Source organism: Glycine max, chromosome 1, assembly GCF_000004515.6.
Source record: "Glycine max cultivar Williams 82 chromosome 1, Glycine_max_v4.0, whole genome shotgun sequence".
In the NCBI taxonomy this organism is placed as follows: domain Eukaryota; kingdom Viridiplantae; phylum Streptophyta; class Magnoliopsida; order Fabales; family Fabaceae; genus Glycine; species Glycine max.
Genome location: NC_016088.4, coordinates 487,050 through 506,623, shown reverse-complemented (window position 1 = coordinate 506,623; position 19,574 = coordinate 487,050). Strand labels below are relative to the sequence as shown.

At 32.5% G+C, this 19,574-nt stretch overlaps 1 protein-coding gene across 1 annotated transcript; it reads left to right on the top strand.

Annotated features, from left to right (window-relative positions):
* The first annotated feature begins 9,311 nt into the window (after positions 1–9,311).
* Positions 9,312–12,352, top strand: LOC106795206 (uncharacterized). Its single transcript, XM_014764207.3, has 2 exons — positions 9,312–11,380; positions 11,462–12,352. The coding sequence occupies exons 1-2, from the start codon at positions 9,484–9,486 to the stop codon at positions 12,289–12,291; spliced, it is 2,727 nt and encodes a 908-aa protein (XP_014619693.1). The 5' UTR covers positions 9,312–9,483; the 3' UTR covers positions 12,292–12,352.
* Positions 12,353–19,574: the final 7,222 nt, after the last annotated feature.

Genomic DNA, 19,574 nt, shown 5'->3' with positions numbered 1-19,574 from the left:
TCTTTAATTAATATATAAAATGAGTTAATTTAGGTGTGAAGCCTTATATTAATCCTTTGTTTTGGGACATATCGTCTTAAAACACCTTTTAAAAGATAAAAAATTATTATATAGCTTGTCAAATTATTATTATTATTATATTAGTCAACTTTTATTATAGAGAGAAGATTTTGAGATTTTTTATGTTTGGTGAAATTGGATATTTTATTTCATAAAAAAAGGTTTGAAATAATTTAATTGATTCAATTTATTAGTATTTTAAATGGAAAATGAGTATTTAAGAGGTTTGGATAAAAAAAAATCAACAAAAAGATCAAAGGCTGTTTGTTTAAGATTATAAAATTGATTTTAATGGTATGAAAAATGTGATTTATCTTTTAGATATTTATAAAAGTAGAAGCTAATTTTTATTTAGTTGTGAGTATGAAAATTATTTTCTATTTTAAATTTATTTATACTTATACTTTTAAATTATTCAAAATAACTTCTCAAAATAATAAAAATAAATTTATTTCTAATTTAATTTTTGAAACTTACTAAAATATTTAAAAATTTATTTTAAAAAAATCACTTAGAAAACTGAAACAAGCAGACTTTAATTAAATTTGTTTAACTTTTTTTAAAAAGAAAATACTTGATTGAAAATATAAATAAGACATTATTTTCACTTTAAAACTTTAGTTGAATATTGTAAATTACTGTAAACTTGACGTGATATATGAACTATAGATGATAGATATAATGATAAGGTCAGTACGATCCCACGTAAGTATTGCATGGCTATTTTTGTCCTTGTATATATCGCGGTTTTTTTACCAAAGTACACGCTCTCTCTCTATTATTTTCCCAAAATACACTACTTTGGATATTTATTACCAAAGTACACCTTCACACCCCGACTTCCGTTTTTCTTCTTTTTTTTTTTTTATAAAAAAGTTTTTATATTATTAAAATTAAATATTATATTATATAAAATTATTTTTAAATAATTTGAAAATTAGTTATTTATTAAATTAATTTATGTAATATTATTTTATAATTTAATTTTGTTATTAAGAAAATGATATTATTAAATTTAAGTGTTTTTGTTATATTATTTAAATTATTTAAGATATTTTTTGGTGAATATATGTTTTAAAATTTGAATTTTGTATAATAATATATTTATTTTAGTAAATATTTATTTTGTATAATAATCTGAATTTTAAAATTTTTAATTTAATTATATTATATAAAATTATTTTTAATTGATTTGAAAATTATTTATTTATTAAATTAATTTATGTAATATTATTTTATAATTTTTTGTAAAGAGAAATATACATATAAAGAAAAATATAAAAATTGGATAAAATTAGAGTATAATTTTTTATTTATGTTATATGTAACTGTGTAGTTAAATTTATGTTTTGTTAATTTTTGTATGTTCTTGTAATTAAAAAATAATAAAATTAGTTAGTAGTATTAAAATACAGTAAAAAAAACACCGCAAAAAAATATATGACAAATCAGTCATAGACAAAATACTCAAATTACAGTAACTGAAATGATACTCGACAATAATGAAACATATTAAAAATTACACTTACAATGCAAACATAACAAAACTAATGAGGATATGAAATATGTTGTACAGAATACATGTCTTCTTCTATTTAGATTACTGGTTTGCTAAAAATAGCCAAAATTTCTATTGTGCAGAATCGTTTCCAATAGTTGGATTGTGCTAACACTTTTAGCACGTCTTCATCATTTTTCAATTCTGTTATGTCATATTCAATCAAATTTTCGGAATACTTAGAATGACCTGGTTGTCGAAAGAATAATCGTCTAACCAATTGTGATCCGTGAATTCCATTAGGGGGAACCCCTGTAGGTGTAACTTGTTTGATTAAATCCTTGAGTTTTTCCATGCCACATCCCGAATGAATGCCAAATCTTATTGGATTAGTTCCAGTAAAGGAGTAACCCAAAAACTCACCTTGACGTGGTATGTTCCACTTCCCGTTGTAATATATAATTGCATCATGAGTAGGAGTGATGGTTGATTGAAGCAGGTTGAGTATAGCATCCGGTGTTCTAATAATGGTACATAATAATTCTATAGGACCAACACACGAGTGTTGGTCATTGCACATTAACATTGTGTAAACATCATCATCATTTTTCAATTGTAAAGATTGAAAAAAATATTGTTGACCTGCATCTATGAATGGCTGTCGATAGTAGATTTCATCCAGTAATTGATCGTTGGTTAGTTGAAGGGTGTTGTGCATTCTACGCTTGAGTGTATCAAAAGAACAGTTGTTAGGAACTCGCATTGATGTTGGAATGAGACTTTGAAAATAAACACCAGTTTGGTTGTAACTGATTGATCCATTTGGAAAAATGAAAGCTAATCTGGAGTTAGTAATGGTCTGACTGCTTTTTTCTCCCAAAAATGACCTAGTAATAAGATTGAATTTGGTTTGTGAAATTATGTTGTGTGAGATTGTGTGTCCGTATTGTGTCTGTGTCGTGTCATTTATAGTTGTACGAGTATTCTGCCACGTTGATGTGTATTGGAATCCAATGTTTCTTTTTCCCTAGTAAGTGATGTAGCAGAACGTCCATTATAATTTCAAAGTGAACAAAGAGATTATGAGTTGTCCATCTCATGTCAGTTTTGCACACGTCTCTAAAAATTAAATGTATCACCTGTAAAACTGACATGAAATGGACAGCTCATAATGCAGAGTGTTGTTAATTTGGACTGTGATTTTTCCCATGTAATTAAAGCAACAGACGTTCATGATGAATTTCAGAGTGAATAAAGAGATGATGGGCTGTCCATTTCATGACAGTTTTGCAGGTGAGACATTTAATTTTTAGAGACGTTTGCAAATTGCAGAGTATTATCAATTTGGATTGTGATTTTTCCCTTGTAATTAAAGCAGCAAACGTCCATAGTTATTTTCAGAGTGAATAAAGAGATTATGAGTTGTCCATTTCATGACAGTTTTGCAGGTGAGACATTTAATTTTTCGAGACGTATGCAAATTGCAGAGTATTGTCAATTTGGATTGTGATTTTTCCCTTGTAATTAAAGCAGCAAATGTCCATAGTTTTTTTCAGAGTGAATAAAGAGATTATGAGTTGTCCATTTCATGTCAGTTTTGTCGATGAGACATTGAATTTTTAAAAACAGTGTAGTGTAAATGACAAAGTATTGTGAATTTTGACAGTTATGTTACCATGTCAACTACTGCAGTAAAAGTGGGTAAACTGAAAATTGCTAATTTAAATTTAAAGGAAAAATTATTTCAATACGTAAAGTGATAACTGAAGACAAACATAAGACATTACATGAAAATCTCAAAGAAGAAATAACTTAGACATGAATGATCCGTAGATTACCAATCCCGTTTGAATATAGGTTCGTGGGATGGAGACAGGTTACTTCCTTCGGGCCCGGAAGAGGAGTCCGTATCACTATCATGGTTTTTGAGCCAACAAGTCTCGTATTCACCTAAGTCCTCAAGATTAGAGGTTGAGCCATGTTGGTTGCCCGGTGGGTCATTATTGTGACAGATTATGGCAAATAACTCCACAAATGGTAGTGATGGATTGTTGTCAAAAATGTTGAACATTTGTCGAACATCAGCATCATCTCGCAGAATAAAAGATGTGTACATATAACGTTGTCCTGACTCAAATATAGGGCACCGAAAATGGAGATGTTGGATATGTTGTTCTGGGTCAATGTTTAGTTTTTGGTGAACAAGTTCAAGCAATTGTGTAAAGGTTATGACCTTGTCGACCATGAAAGTTTTTGTGTTGTTACTAACGAAGGTGGTGCCCTCATTAGTATTGCAAATTTGGTCGTCGTAGTAAACACAAACATATGCAGTTAGGTGACACATTGTGGTAGGGATTGAGATGAAAATTTGAAATTGTTACGAATGTCTTTAGCTGTAGTGGTATTTATAGAATTTGGTTATAATTGAGTGAGTCACTAGTTAACTGTGCATTTAGATGAACGGGTAAATGAACACTTAAGCATATTTACAAGGGTCCATAATGTGCAAATTGCTGAGTGAAAACAACAACTGAGTGGAAAAAAACTGAGTTGTCCACGTCATGTCAGTTTTACTGGTGCGACATTAATTTTTTTAGAGATGTGTGAAAATTGTCGAGTGTTGTCAATTTCAACTGTGATTTATCCTGGTAATTGATGGAGCAGAAGTCCATTATAATTATCAGAGTGAAAAAAATTGAGTTGTCCATGTCATGTCTGTTTTACTAGTGCGACATTTATTTTTATAGAGACGTGTGTAAATTGCTGAGTGTTGTCAATTTTAACTGTGATTTATCTCTGGTAATTGATGGAGTATAAGTCCATTATAATTAGCAGAGTGAAAAAAATTTGAGTAGTGCATGTCATGTCAGTTTTACTGGTGAGATATTTATTTTTTTAGAGACCTATAGAAATTGTCGAGTGTTGTCAATTTCGACTGTGATTTATCCCTGATAATTGATGCAGCAGAAGTCCATTATAATTTCAGAGTAAAAAAAAATTGATTTGTGAAAATTGCAGTGTGTCACGAATATTTTTTTTTTGAAGTTTTTGACGTTATTACCATGGAAAAAGTGTTCAAATCATAGTTTTTTTGATTTTGTACTTGTATTTTGAGGTGCTAGTCGATGGAATTGGTGCACGAAATAATTTTTTTTGGATTCTTTGACGTTCAAACTATAGAAAAAATGAGTCACAAACATCATTAATGTGTTGGACATAATTTTAAAAAAATGCAGAACATGGGCTCTTAAACATAGTTGCAAGGGTCCAAATCATAGTTTTTTTGATTTTGTACTTGTATTTTGAGGTGCTAGTCGATGGAACTGGTGCACGAAATAATTTTTTTTGGATTCTCTGACGTTCAAACTATAGAAAAAATGAGGCACACACATCATTAATGTGTTGAACATAATTTTAAAGAAATGCAGAACATGGGCTCTTAAGCATAGTTGTAAGGGTCCAAATCATAGTTTTTTTGATTTTGTACTTGTATTTTGAGGTGCTAGTCGATGGAACTGGTGCACGAAATAATTTTTTTTGGATTCTTTGACGTTCAAACTATAGAAAAAATGAGTCACAAACATCATTAATGTGTTGGACATAATTTTAAAGAAATGCAGAACATGGGCTCTTAAACATAGTTGCAAGGGTCCAAATCATAGTTTTTTTGATTTTGTACTTGTATTTTGAGGTGCTAGTCGATGGAACTGGTGCACGAAATAATTTTTTTTGGATTCTCTGACGTTCAAACTATAGAAAAAATGAGGCACACACATCATTAATGTGTTGGACATAATTTTAAAGAAATGCAGAACATTGGCTCTTAAGCATAGTTGTAAGGGTCCAAATCATAGTTTTTTTGATTTTGTACTTGTATTTTGAGGTGCTATTCGATGGAACTGGTGCACGAAATAATTTTTTTTGGATTCTTTGACGTTCAAACTATAGAAAAAATGAGTCACAAACATTATTAATGTGTTGGACATAATTTTAAAAAAATGCAGAACATGGGCTCTTAAACATAGTTGCAAGGGTCCAAATCATAGTTTTTTTTTTTATTTTGTACTTGTATTTTGAGGTGTTAGTCGATGGAACTGGTGCACTAAATAATTTTTTTTGGATTCTCTGACGTTCAATGACCAAGACGATGACCAGTCCCACAAGGTGGTGGACGCCGATTACGTCGAGGATTTCTTCTTTCCAGTATGACTGGTTCTTCCACGTCATGATCATGTTGTTGTTCTATGTTAGTATTTTCAATGTTGGTTGTTGCAGCTGAAGAACTTTCACCTTGTTCTCCTAACGAATGCGGTGCATCGAACTGTTGTAAAGTAGCTAAATATGATGTCGCTGAATTTGGTGTATTGAAATCGACGCCAAATAAATCGGTCATCCATTCATGGGTGGTTGCGGTGACTGACTCGCCAGTGTGGCCAAAAGTTTGATGAACAGGTGAAGGAGTAGAATACATTGACTGAGGATGTGGAATTTCAAAATGTGTTTGTTCAACACCTGACCTTGCAACATTTTGTGTAATTGTTGTGCGTGGATCATGTAGTTGTTGTTCAATAGACAAGAACAAAGTAGTGTTTTTTCTATACCATTCCATGTACGTTGGTGTATGTGTCACTATTCCTTCAACCCATTGACCAGCTAAAATATCGTTGTGTTTGTTTTTCCAGATATTAATCCACTCCGCATGATATTCCATCCAATCAGTGTAATGATTGCCTCGCATGTCAATTTGGTGAAGTAAATCAAGATTCATGGGATCAACAGGGATATCTTGTTGTAGTCCAAACTGTAGCTTCACTCGATTTGTTTGATGCCATTCGACAATCGAGAAACAAATAATTGCAGTACATGCAGACCAAATCTCCATGTCTCTATATGCACATCTGGGTAGGTGTTCTTCAAATCCTCTATATGGGATCCAAGAAAACTGAAATATATGCCAACAAGGCAACATGTTAGTATGTATGTTTATATTTAAGGTGCAGATCATGATAGTATCATACCTCATGGCTCTCCATATGATCTATACGAGACCTATATCCGACTAAGTCACCATGCGGTGTGGCCCTATATTCTAATCTACCACCACTCCATCTAAAATGTAAAACATACATAATCAGTATTCATTGTAATGTTATAATACACGTCATTGAAATAAAAAAATTTACATTTCGCTATATGTAAATAACCTTTTAGCCAGTGGAAAAGTTGTTTCTGGTCGTGGGACTCTTGGTGCAATAAAAGGCATGTGGTACCAAGCCCATGGCTGCAATAGTATGACACAACCACCCATAGATTTACCAACCTCCGATGATGCTCGACATAGTTCTCTATACAGGTTTGCTAAGCAAGCCGAACCCCAACTATATTTTTTTGTCTTGTTCAAATCACGTAATAGGTTCAAATACATTAAATGAACTCTATTTCCAGATTTATCAGGAATTAAAGCACCGCCAATCATGTACATTATGTAAGCTCTACACCTGCATTGTAGTTGGTGCGTTGTTGGTTCTTCAGGCAATGGTGCACGCAACATGTTTAGCAACCATGTTAGCTTCAGTGCGGCTCCTTTACGTGCATTTTCGGGAGGGACTTCCCCTAGTAACTCGTGGCATAACTCATCCCAATGTAAGAAGCTAGGTCCAGTCACAACACGACCATCGACTCTAATGCCTAGATGAAGTGCAACATCTTCGAGTGTGATGGTGCACTCTCCCCATGGCAGGTGAAAGGTATGTGTTTCAGGCCTCCATCGTTCAACCAATGCAGTGATCAATGCAGGATCAATTTTACACTGTTTGATTAAGGCAATATGTTGGAACCCGGTAGACGATAATAATTGTATAATTTGTGGTTCTGGTTCAGGTATTGTATGGTAATAGGAAGTGATTAACTCATTAATCGTAGTACGTGAACGATGAACATGTTGATGACGCAATAGAGGTTTATCATCCATGAGAATGATGTCAAATGGTAAACCGAATACAAATGATATAAAATTTGAAGTTGGGTGATGTACATGTGGTATTGACATGCACCTCTCATCTATTTATTATTTACACTATGTTCGGTTTTGCAAGCACAAATACACTTAAGATAACTGTAGTGCCTCGAGATTCCAAAGCACATTTATAATTTGTCTCGTTGCAAGGCCTCGAGATTCCAAAGCACGTTAACATGACTATGGTACTGTGGTGCATCGAGATTCTAATTCACGTGAATCACTAAAGTTTCGTGCACACTGTTCACCCGCATGCGTACGTTAAGGTAATTATAAATGTCTCGAGAATCCAAAGCACATTTATAAATTGTCTCGTTGCAAGGCCTCGAGATTCCAAAGCACATTAACATCAACTGTGGTACTGTCACACATCGAGATTCTAATGCACGTGAACCAATGACATTTTCGTGCACACTATTCACCCACATGCGTACGATAACCGCATTAGCTTTGTTCTCAACATTTCACATGGCCTCAACATTACACTTAATGTAATTGTAATGCCTCGAGATTCCAAACCACATTTATATTTTGTCTCGTTGTAAGGCCTCGAGATTCCAAAGCACATTAACACGACTGTGGTACTGTGATGCATCGAGATTCTAATTCACGTGAACCATGGACCCGTGATTGATTGCATATATAAACCTACCATGTCACCTAATACTTTGCACTGTTGTGTCTAATCAAATTGTGAGAGAAAACAGAGAGGGCTAGCAATGAGGTCTGAGCCTATTTGTGTGTACGTTTATATCAATGGTGAAATCATTCAAAGTTCAAGTGCAAATGCAATTTTCAGAGGTGACAACACAAAGTCGTTACTCTTGAATCCAACAATGACGCTGCCAAATATAATCACTGCAATACAGTCATCAATTACAGATAATGGTGTTACGCCTATAATTAATACCTTTTGGTATCGTTGTCCTGTATATCAATTAAATGGTGAAGTTCAATATAGGGCAATTCAAACTATTGACGAAGAAGGTGTCTCATGCATGTTTCATACATTTCTCAATATGAGAAGTGTAATATGTATGGAACTTAAAGTTGATGTTCATAATTCATTATCACCTACTCAAGTTAATGACCTAAGTTGGGCCGACATGGAGCAAAAGCTGGAGAATACCATGAAATTAGAATGAATAATTTAACATATTTTGTTGTTGTATTGCATTGAAGTTTTTCTCCGTCTTTATTATCTAGTTGTAGTTGTTGCATGCTTTGAAGTTGTTATTTTTAATTTACTTCAGTAATAATAGTCTACATATGCATCATTTCAGAGATGCTTTGAAGTTTGGTGTTGCACACTGTTCACTCACATGCGTATGTTTATCCCATTAACATGTTTCTGAACAATCCATGTGACCTTGGCATGCGATACAGAACACTGCGGTCAACAATCATGATTAAACGAACAGTCTGTCATGTATATTAATGTGTGAGGTTGCATACTGTTCACTCACATGTGTACACTAAATTACTCACATGCACTTAATGTCCTACCTAACCGTCGTAACTAACTTTGCTGCCTAACCCTCCCATCTAACCTTCCGATCTAACTATCTCATCTAACCTTCCGATCTAACTATCTTACCTAACCTTCCAATCTAACACTCGTAACTAACTCTCCCACCTAACCTTCCAATCTAACTCTCCCATCTAACCTTCAAATCTAACACTCCCACCTAACCCTCCCATCTAACCCTCGTAACTAACTCTCCCAACCTAACCTTCCAATCTAACTCTCCCACCTAACATTACAATCTAACTCTGGTACTAAACTTTCTCAGCCTATATATAATATTACCATTTGACAACAACATATCACACACAACAATTTTCTCACAAAACAAAACTCGATTTGTAACTCTCACACCATTTCCACTCATATCCCATAAGCACCACCATGGCTCCACCTAAAGAAATTCCGACCCTCATTTACCACAGTGGTCACATTGTAGACGATCCAGTTCAAGGATCGACGTACCAATGTACGACCCCAATATTTTTTTACGCCAGTCGTTCTATTACGTTTACACAATTCATTCGAAAAATTAACAATCGTCTTCCTACTCGAGCAACTGAACAAGTTGCTCAATTGTTATTTCGTGTCCCTATTTCAATTCATCTCGGTCAGACACGTTTTATTTCGGCTCAACTATTCGACAATGATGATCTTAGAGGCGCGATGGAAACAATTATCCAGAATCCACAATTGAATTCTGCCGAATTCTATGTTGTTACTGAGCTTATTTCTCAACCACAACCATCGTCTCCACAACCCTCATGTCCACAACTACAACTACCGCCTCCACAACAGTTACCGTACAACAACATAGACCTCAATAATCCAGTATCTTCATACAACAACCTTGAATCACAAGACCCCTTTGACATTTATACTTCATACACACAAATATTATCCGAGAATGATTCCTTTTTTCATGGCCAACAAACCTCCTTTGACCAACAAAACCATCCTTCATCCCCCTTTACGCCACCTTCACAACTACCACAAACGCAAACATCAAACCGAGATGAACATCCCATTGCTAACGAAGATCCTATTATACGATTTCATCATGAAAACATGGATGATTTTACTGAGGATGAGGATCAACAATTCTTTGATCACATCAATCAGCAAAGCGATGACCAAAGTGATGACCAAACCGATGACGAGGGTGTTGGCAGACCAACGACACCTCCGTCACCTCCGTTGCAATATCAGCAACCTAGGTGTCCAGTAGACTTGAACTTTGACCACCTACCACACTATATTGATCGACCCCATTTTGTTCATCAGCAACACAATGTACAACCATCAGTCGGTGTACTCGAGGTTGGCATGACCTTCGATGACAAATCACAATGTATTCGAGCAATCAAAGAATACAACATCAGAAATCATTTTGATTGCAGAACAATTTACTCTGACCAAAGAAGGATACACTTCGTCTGCAAGTTACATGAAAATGGTTGTACATGGAGCTTGGGCGCATGCAATTCAAAGAGGCATAACAAATGGATTATCAAGAGTATCAGAGGTCATCACACTTGTCTCGTGCCGATGCTTACACAAGATCATCGCCAACTCGACAAACACGTCATAGCACAGATCATCCAACCAATTGTCAAAACAAACCCAACTGTCTCCATCAAGACATTGATTGCAGAGATTAAAACGTTCATGAATTATACCCCATCCTACAAGAAGACATGGTTAGCAAAGCAAAAAGCATTGGAGATGATTCATGGAAACTGGGAAGAATCATATGCCAAACTGCCAAAACTTTTCGGAGCTTTGCAATCTTGTGTTCCCGGGACTGTGGTCGCTGCTCAAACAGAATCCTTGTATGAGGGGGGAGAAATAGTACCGGGCAAAAGATTGTTTAAACGTGTCTTTTGGTCATTTGGTCCATGCATTAATGGTTTTGCATATTGCAAACCCATTGTACAAGTAGACGGTACATGGCTTTACGGAAAGTATACTGGCACACTGTTGATAGCTACCGCACAAGATGGAGCTAACCATATCTTCCCGATTGCCTATGCCATTGTAGAAGGGGAGACAACTTCAGCTTGGGGGTTTTTTCTAAAGAATTTGAGAAGACATGTTACTCCGCAAATTAACATTTCTCTTATTTCAGACCGACACCCCTCAATTATAAGTGCCTACAACAACCCAAGTAACTTATGGGTCCAGGACACATCCCATTTCTTTTGCCTGCGCCACATTGCACAAAACTTTCTTCGTGGTAACTCAAACTGCAAACATTTAAAGAAACCACTTATGTTGGCTGGTGAGAATCTATTTTATTTATTCGTTATAATTTTCTTTCAATCAAATTTTATAACATAATACATTGATTAAATATTTACAGGGTACGCATACACAAAGAAGATGCACTGGCGACATCTTGGGGATATTCGTGCGAATAAGCCAAGTGCAGCTGAATGGCTTGATCAATTACCCAAACAAAAATGGGTACAATGCTTTGATGAGGGGAAGCGTTGGGGACATATGACTACCAATTTGTCGGAGTCTGTTAATTCCATGTTCAAAAACACAAGACATTTGCCGGTGTCATCATTGGTTGAGGAGACCTATTTCAAGACCGCACAACTCTTTGCTAATAGAGGTCGACAAACTCAGGCAATGATCAACTCCGGCTCACAGTATTCTGAAGTCGTCTTCGATGCAATCAATAGTGGTCAACAAGAATCTAATACACACATTGTAAATGAATTCGACAGACACAATCACACTTTTATTATAACCGAGACTCAATCCCCACTTGAAACACCCAGACCACCTGGAAGGTTTAGAGTAATGTTACAATCCCAAAAGTGTGATTGTGGTGAATTTCAGGCTAAACATTTACCGTGTTCTCACGTCATGGCTGCCTGTAAATCTGTCAATGTTGATCCCATGACCTATGTGCCGATGATATTCACTTTACAACACATTTTGCACATCTACGACAACTCCTTTGGTTTATTGCCACACGAATCAATGTGGCAAGAATATGAAGGAGATCAGTGGGGTCCTGATCCAAGGAGAAAGAGGACTGTAAAGGGTCGTCCCGTTTCAACTCGCATTCCTACTGAGATGGACGAAGACGAAAATGAACGAGCAAGTAGAAAAAAATGTGGACTTTGTCGGCAACATGGTCATAGCAGAAATAATTGTCCTAATGTATCCTCATCTTAGTTTTTCCTTAGACAAATGTCATTGTTTAAATATTTTATTGATGACGTAGTATAATGTTCTTATATAAATAAATTGTTAAAAGCTTTAGTTTTATCATTTTTAATTAAATCTAAAAACATAAACAAACTAATTATATTTAGTAAAATAGTTAAATTAAAAATTTTAAAATTCAGATTATTATACAAAATAAATATTTACTAAAATAAATATATTATTATACAAAATTTAAATTTTAAAACATATATTCACCAAAAAATATCTTAAATAATTTAAATAATATAACAAAAACACTTAAATTTAATAATATCATTTTCTTAATAACAAAATTAAATTATAAAATAATATTACATAAATTAATTTAATAAATAACTAATTTTCAAATTATTTAAAAATAATTTTATATAATATAATATTTAATTTTAATAATATAAAAACTTTTTTATAAAAAAAAAAAAAAAATAGAAGAACGGAAGTCGGGGTGTGAGAACCCGACTTCCCTGAAGTTTGCCCAAACAGGTGTACTTTGGGAATAAATACTCAAAGTAGTGTATTTTGGGAAAAGAATAGAGAGAGAGTGTGTACTTTGGTAAAAAAACCTATATAACGCCAATATATAAGTGCGTTTTCATTTTGTAAATCTTTTATTGTAATAGTAATCACTATTACAATACATGAAAAGTACTATCAGAAATCTATTATGTACGTGACGTATATAGGAAAATTATTTTTTGATGTTGGTTTTTTTTATTGATTTATTAATTAAATACTTTCGATACTTATAATGTGATTAACGATATGAGAAGTTACGCGGTCAAAAATATGATATAAGAAGTTACAAGTGTACTTGAATAGCATAGTCTATAGTATAATCAAACCGTGATGAAGTGATATCGTTATAATTCTTCATAAAAAAATATGGTTTGAATAACTTTGTTCATCTTCATTTTATATTCTCTTACTCACAAAGTGTCAATTCTGGTCTTATTTCCTTTTGTTGGTTTTATACATCTTTCTTTGATATTGTCTCATTAAAATCTCTTAAGCTTCTTGTTGTTTCTGCTTCTATTGTTCTTGTTCCGCAAAGTTAATGATAAACTATTTTGTGAGTAGTATTTTGTGAGTTTTTGTTATTTTGCATGTATTTTGTTGGTAAAATTTATATTTGGACACTAGTTTATATTACAAAAGTACAATCGTTTAATTGAGTGAAAGAGTTAAAAATAATCCAATTTTATGAAGATTTAAAAATTCTACACTTGATCATAGTCATAATACATTATCACGATCATGCTAATCAGTCTAGCTAAAGTCAAATGATAACAATTCTTCAAAACAGCGACAAGGATTTGATAATGGTCATGATAAGCCCACAATGGTCATTATCAAATCATGAGAATCATGGTCAACCAAGAGGGTCATAGTCAATGCATAATGGTCCAAGGCTTCAACATCACTTCCAACCACACCACAACTGCAATAGGCCTTTTGTACAAATATTTTTAGGAAGCTATATATAGGTCTCAAGAGTTTGTAAAATTCAATTTTAGTTTTATTCTTTTCTTTTCTTTTTTTGAATTTGAGAGAACCTTCAGAGCTTTTGAGATCTGAAAAGCATGGATAACACCACTAGGATGGATTGTGACAATCGTTCTTGCCTATTGGTATGTTTATATTTATTTTATATAGGATTGTTAGTGTTGCTCTAATCATGAGCGGCTAGTCCCCTAGTCCGAGGTTATGATGTAACTATTAATTCTCCTTATTCTTAATGTAATTCCATTTTTTTTGTTAATCAACTTTCTTCCTTATTTTACTATTTATTTGGAACCAATCATTCTAATACTCAATCTGCATGTAATTGGTAGGTCTAGGTAGATAATGTTTTGCACCAAATTGTAAGATCAAACTATTTGGATAATCTCTGATAGATTAGTTAATCTTTAATTAATCATCATAGAATTGAATTTATCATTTGACTTAAAAGTGATAGATCCACTATCATTGGGGTATTGATTTAAGACAAAGAATATCTTCTAACTTTGATCATAAGCTTTAATTGATTTTGGAAATCGGTAATTACCTGGGAAAGAAATTTCATTAGGATTAGGATTGAGAGAAAATTGGTACTATTGAGTCATAACTCCTTATCATTCTTATCATCACTCAAACCTCTCTTTATATTCGTTTATTTGTTTTCTTATAAAAATAAAAACCATAAAATATTGAAATATTATGTTTAATCATCTCTACTTTAATTTAATAAACTTGACTAATTTGGAAACAACTAAATCCTTTGAGTTCGATATTCAGACTTTCAAGTCCACAATGACGTAGGGTACATTTTTCCTTGTGCAAACCTAACATATTTTACGCATCAATTATCATATCACCATTCTCTATTGTTTCTTGTTGAATGGAACCATCCTTAAAGATTATTGTTTAAGAACTCATAAGGTGAAATTGAGTGGTAAAAGACAATAGTGGTGAGGCTATCGGAGAGAAAAGGTCAACTTGACAGCCCACATTGTCCCCATGCCGCCTAACCTGCCAACCCGACATGCCAACAACAAGGTGAGGCAGGTTGGCATGCCGGCTTGCCATACATATATTTTTAAGAAAAATATATAAATACTAATAGGTATTTAGGCTTTGGGTTGTCACTTTGTATTTTTTTAAAAGTTTATAGTGTTGTTCAAAAATCAAAATACATTTTTGTTATTTTTTTAATATTTTTTATAAATTCAATTTCTCCAATACCTATAGAAAAATTTATATTAAAATCAAATATAGGATAAACAATTGATATACTTTACATTCTCTAACTAAATTTGTTCATTTGGGTTAATTTTATGAAATAAGATAATAATACTTTCTTTTTTCTTTTTATTTCTGGCAGACCAACTCACTAACATGCGAGTCCACCTCTAACCGGAGTAAGTCAAGATTTTCAACCCACTATTAAAAGGCGGGTCAGCCCGTGCATGACCCGTTTTTGGCGGGCTAGTGGTGTGGCAAACCAAAACTGACCAGGCTAGCCCACTTTACCACCCGTAATTGGTAAAATTGTCAAGGCTCTCAGCTAGGCCATGTGTTGTTCTTGCAAAGATTACTTGTAAGTTGGAGGGAATCTATGTTTTTGAAAACAAGACTAGACCAAGACCAGCTTATTGAATAGGTGGATCTAAGGCATCAAATCGTAGGAATTTCTCTACTAAATTTTAATAATATTTCACACTTCCTATGCTATATGTGTGTGTGTAATACATAAAAGATAATAACATTTATAAATAACTTATACATTTTGAATTTAGTAATTTTTTTAAAAAAAATACATTTAGCCAAAGTTATCGTTGAGCTGACCTAACATGCTTACATAAGCATAAAAGTTGAGGGTAAAATTTACTAAAAGTAAAAAAATTGGGATAAAATTTGACAAAATAATGAAACAACTGGCATAAAATTCACCAAAAAGTGAAAATAATAAGGTAAAAAAATCCAATTATTTTAACTGCCACATTAGCTTAATAATGAAAGGTAAAATTTGTAAGCATTTTAAAATGTTGGGAGTAAAGTATGTCAAATTAACCTATTGGAGGTAAAATATCGTCAACAAAAATGAGGGCAAAAATATAATTAAGTCTATAATAAAAAAAGGGTAACACAAGAATATTATAAACTAGGGGGTGCAGGAAGCAAAAAAAAAATGGGGTGCAAACTAATGGGATGATAAGTCTCGTTGTTTTAAATTAATTATTATAAAACACAATAAATTTAACATGATCTACGATTAAATGATAATATAAAAAAATATTTATACTATAAATACATTTTAATTAATTCATAAAACAAATATAATAAATTCTTATGTAATTGACTTGCGAGAAAGAATTAGGAAACAAGGACAAAAATCTTTTCCCAACACTAACCAATATAGGATTTAGTAGAATGAGCTAGTTTCTCTCCATAACGTGATAAATTAAGGTTCAAACCTTTGTTAGAAGAAGTATCTACTTTAATGTTCAATTGTACTTTAAATAAAATTGTCTCAAGGAGAATACATGTGGGGAAAAAAATTCTTTTACCAACTAATTTAGAAACCAATATTAGAAAGAAGAAAGATTTAAAAACTAATTTATACCTAACAACCTCAGTCTAAGGAATGAAAAGTCTGTAAGCTCAAAAAATAAAATATTTATATTTATTTTACTCCAAAAAGATGAACGAAGACTCATGCTGTTTTAATTAGTTTGAAAAATGCTCTATTAATAATTTTATTTTCAGTCACGAAATATCATTTTTTTTTTATTGTTTTCTACTTTTTCAAACTAAACAGTACCAAGATTTTGCAAACAGTCATGTAGCTAAGCTAACAAATAAAGGATGTTTTTTTTTTATGTGAACTTCTGGAATTGTTTCATGCACTTCTCATATTATTTTCCGAATGATCATTCTAGAAACAATATTGGAAGTGCATGTTGCCATTCCAAGTCCATTGATGATTTATGGGTGGCAATTATTCTCTGCACTCCCGGAATTGCTTTCTGCACTCTTCTACATGATCTCAATTAGGCCTACATACGCTAGAGACGTTGCGAATTAAGGGCTATCCTTTTAGTGTGGTCCAGCCCACTACCCATTGCTCAACAATAAAAACCACACTAGCTTTCTAAATTCGGCTTTCCATTAACGTAATTATTATTACCACCCCATTGTTGTTAATTATTGTTATTATTTTGCTCTTTTTTCACGTCAATACCTAGCCTGGTCCAGTTGGCAGGACCCACTCACCAATATTATAGAATCAGATATTTGGTCTATGGCCTAGCGGAAACCGATAAAGAGCCAAAAATAATTTCCATTTCTCTACCTTCCTGAGCAAATGGATAAGGATCTAACACTCTTTTAGAATTACAGGTTTAATCTTAAAATACAAGGCAAATCTTTAAAGATTATATCACATTGCATACCTATGATCGATGCTTTTGGTCAGTGTTGAAGCAATAATGTAGAACCATTATAATATTACCTGCACGAGGATGCTGCATAACATATATAACTACCCTAATCTATTCTATGGCTTTTGAGCTGCATTTGGGTCCCAACTTTACTTCATCCCTAACCCAAAAGTATGTCCTATGTATACACTTTTTCCAGTAATATCCCTACAACTATATTATTCGGTAAGATTCTCTACTAATCAATTCCTTTCATATTGAACTTTTTTAATTTTTTTTTTTTATCAATTTTTAGAATCCTAGAATCTAGATGCCTACAGAAGAAGGAGGAAAAAAAAGAAGAAAGACATAATGGTAACGAAGATGAATTTTGGACATGAAAATATCTGGTTGGTTGTAAAGTTGAAAAGTATACTTAGATTAGAAGGTGATATTTGAAACCATGGAAGTTTACTAAGCTTAAGCTAGTTTGTTACAAGGGAACATATGACATCGACCTTCCTTACCTTTTTGCCCGACAAACGTTCAAAACAGAATCAAAGTAATTAAAGTATAAATCATCTATATATCTGTCTCATGGACATAAAATCTTGATCACTTAATAGAAATATTTGGGTGACAAATTGTAACTCCATCCTTCATGAATTTCACCGATGACAGAACCTGTTAGTGGCAGTTCCACGGGCTCTCAGTTAGAAAGCAATTGAAGTAAATATAACCCTTCTCTTTTCCAAACATAGGAAAACTTGTGCGCGTGCTAATATATTGCTTAGTTTTCCAAGTAATCAAGGTATATTATATATAACCATTCTCTTTTACAAGCAAAGGAAATATTAATTAATTAAAATTAAGTAGAGAAAATACCACATTTGTCATTTTCGTTACTAATTTGTTTGAATTAAAAAGTGAATTAGAGATGAAAGAAATAAAAATATGGAATATTAAGATAGAAGTAAAATACAATAGAAATGATAAGTTGAATGAGTGAAAATAAAAAATAACTTGTTTAATAAATATTTTTATATTAATTAAAAAAATAAGTTTAATAAAAGTAAACCTTTTACTCTATTATTTTTTTCTTAAATAAAATTATTTGATCTTTTATTAAAATAATTTTTATGAGAAAATATTTAACTTTTTAAGATACTAAAATAAAAAAGGAAAGGAAATTTTTTTTCTTAAATAAACAATAACAGATTGATATTTTAATACTATTTCCCTTGTTTTTATTTCCTTCTTCCATAGTTTTCCTAAAACAATGGGTACTTGTTGAAGTCTTGCGTATTTTTTAGCTTAGAAAATGAAAAGGGATGAAAAATTGATATGGTGATAGTTTTGTGGATGGGAATAGTATGACAAACACTTTACTAAAAGTCCTTATGAATGACGAAGTCCATGCCACGCTAAGTTTACAAAATATTTCAATTTTTATTAATTTTCTTACTTTTTTATCTAAAATATCTCAATTTATCATAAATTCAAATATTTAGATAAAAAAATTAATTTTCAAATTTTAAGTGAAAAATGACAAAGCAAAAAAAAGCGTACAAAATTTAAATTAGAGATAAAAAAAGCAATTAAATAAAAAAAAATCAAAACCATTAAACCATTGATATTTACTGGTTTATCCGATTCTTTATACTTCGGCTGATTTATGCTCAATTTTTTGTCTATCCAATTATCAGAAAATTTCATATAGTCTGGAATTATATGGTCTGATTAATCTTAATTTATATGATTTTTTTGAAATAAAGAATATAATTACCTGCATAACATGCGGATATTAATCAGGTTCACACAGTTCCGGACTATATAATTATTTTTCCCAATTATGAAGGCTGCCTCCATATCTATTAGACTATATATATAAATAAATGGTTGTTCTAATATTTTCATCTTCTAAAATAAAGCTATATCAAACTTTGAATTAGTTAAAATCTATTTTTTCTAATAAACGGGAGAGTTAAAAAAAATCAAATTATTCCACATCACCTGTTAGCTAATGCATTAGGCATAGTAATCTTTTATTTTGCTGTTTGTTCTTTTCCTCTCAAGCATAGGATATATATATATATATTCTCTTACAAAGCGCATCCTCGTATAGCAAAAACTTTGCACATGCCCCCCAATTTATTTAAGGATTATAAAGGATATATATCTGGTCACCAAGTCAAAATATTGCACACGCACTACCAAAACTATATATTTAGTATAAGCCATGTTTGAGTGAGTTCCTTCACATTATATTTGTTTCAATCACTTTCAGGTGGGCAGGTCAGCAGATCCTCTATATCCCACTAACGTTGACAGCACCACAAGTGAGAAGTT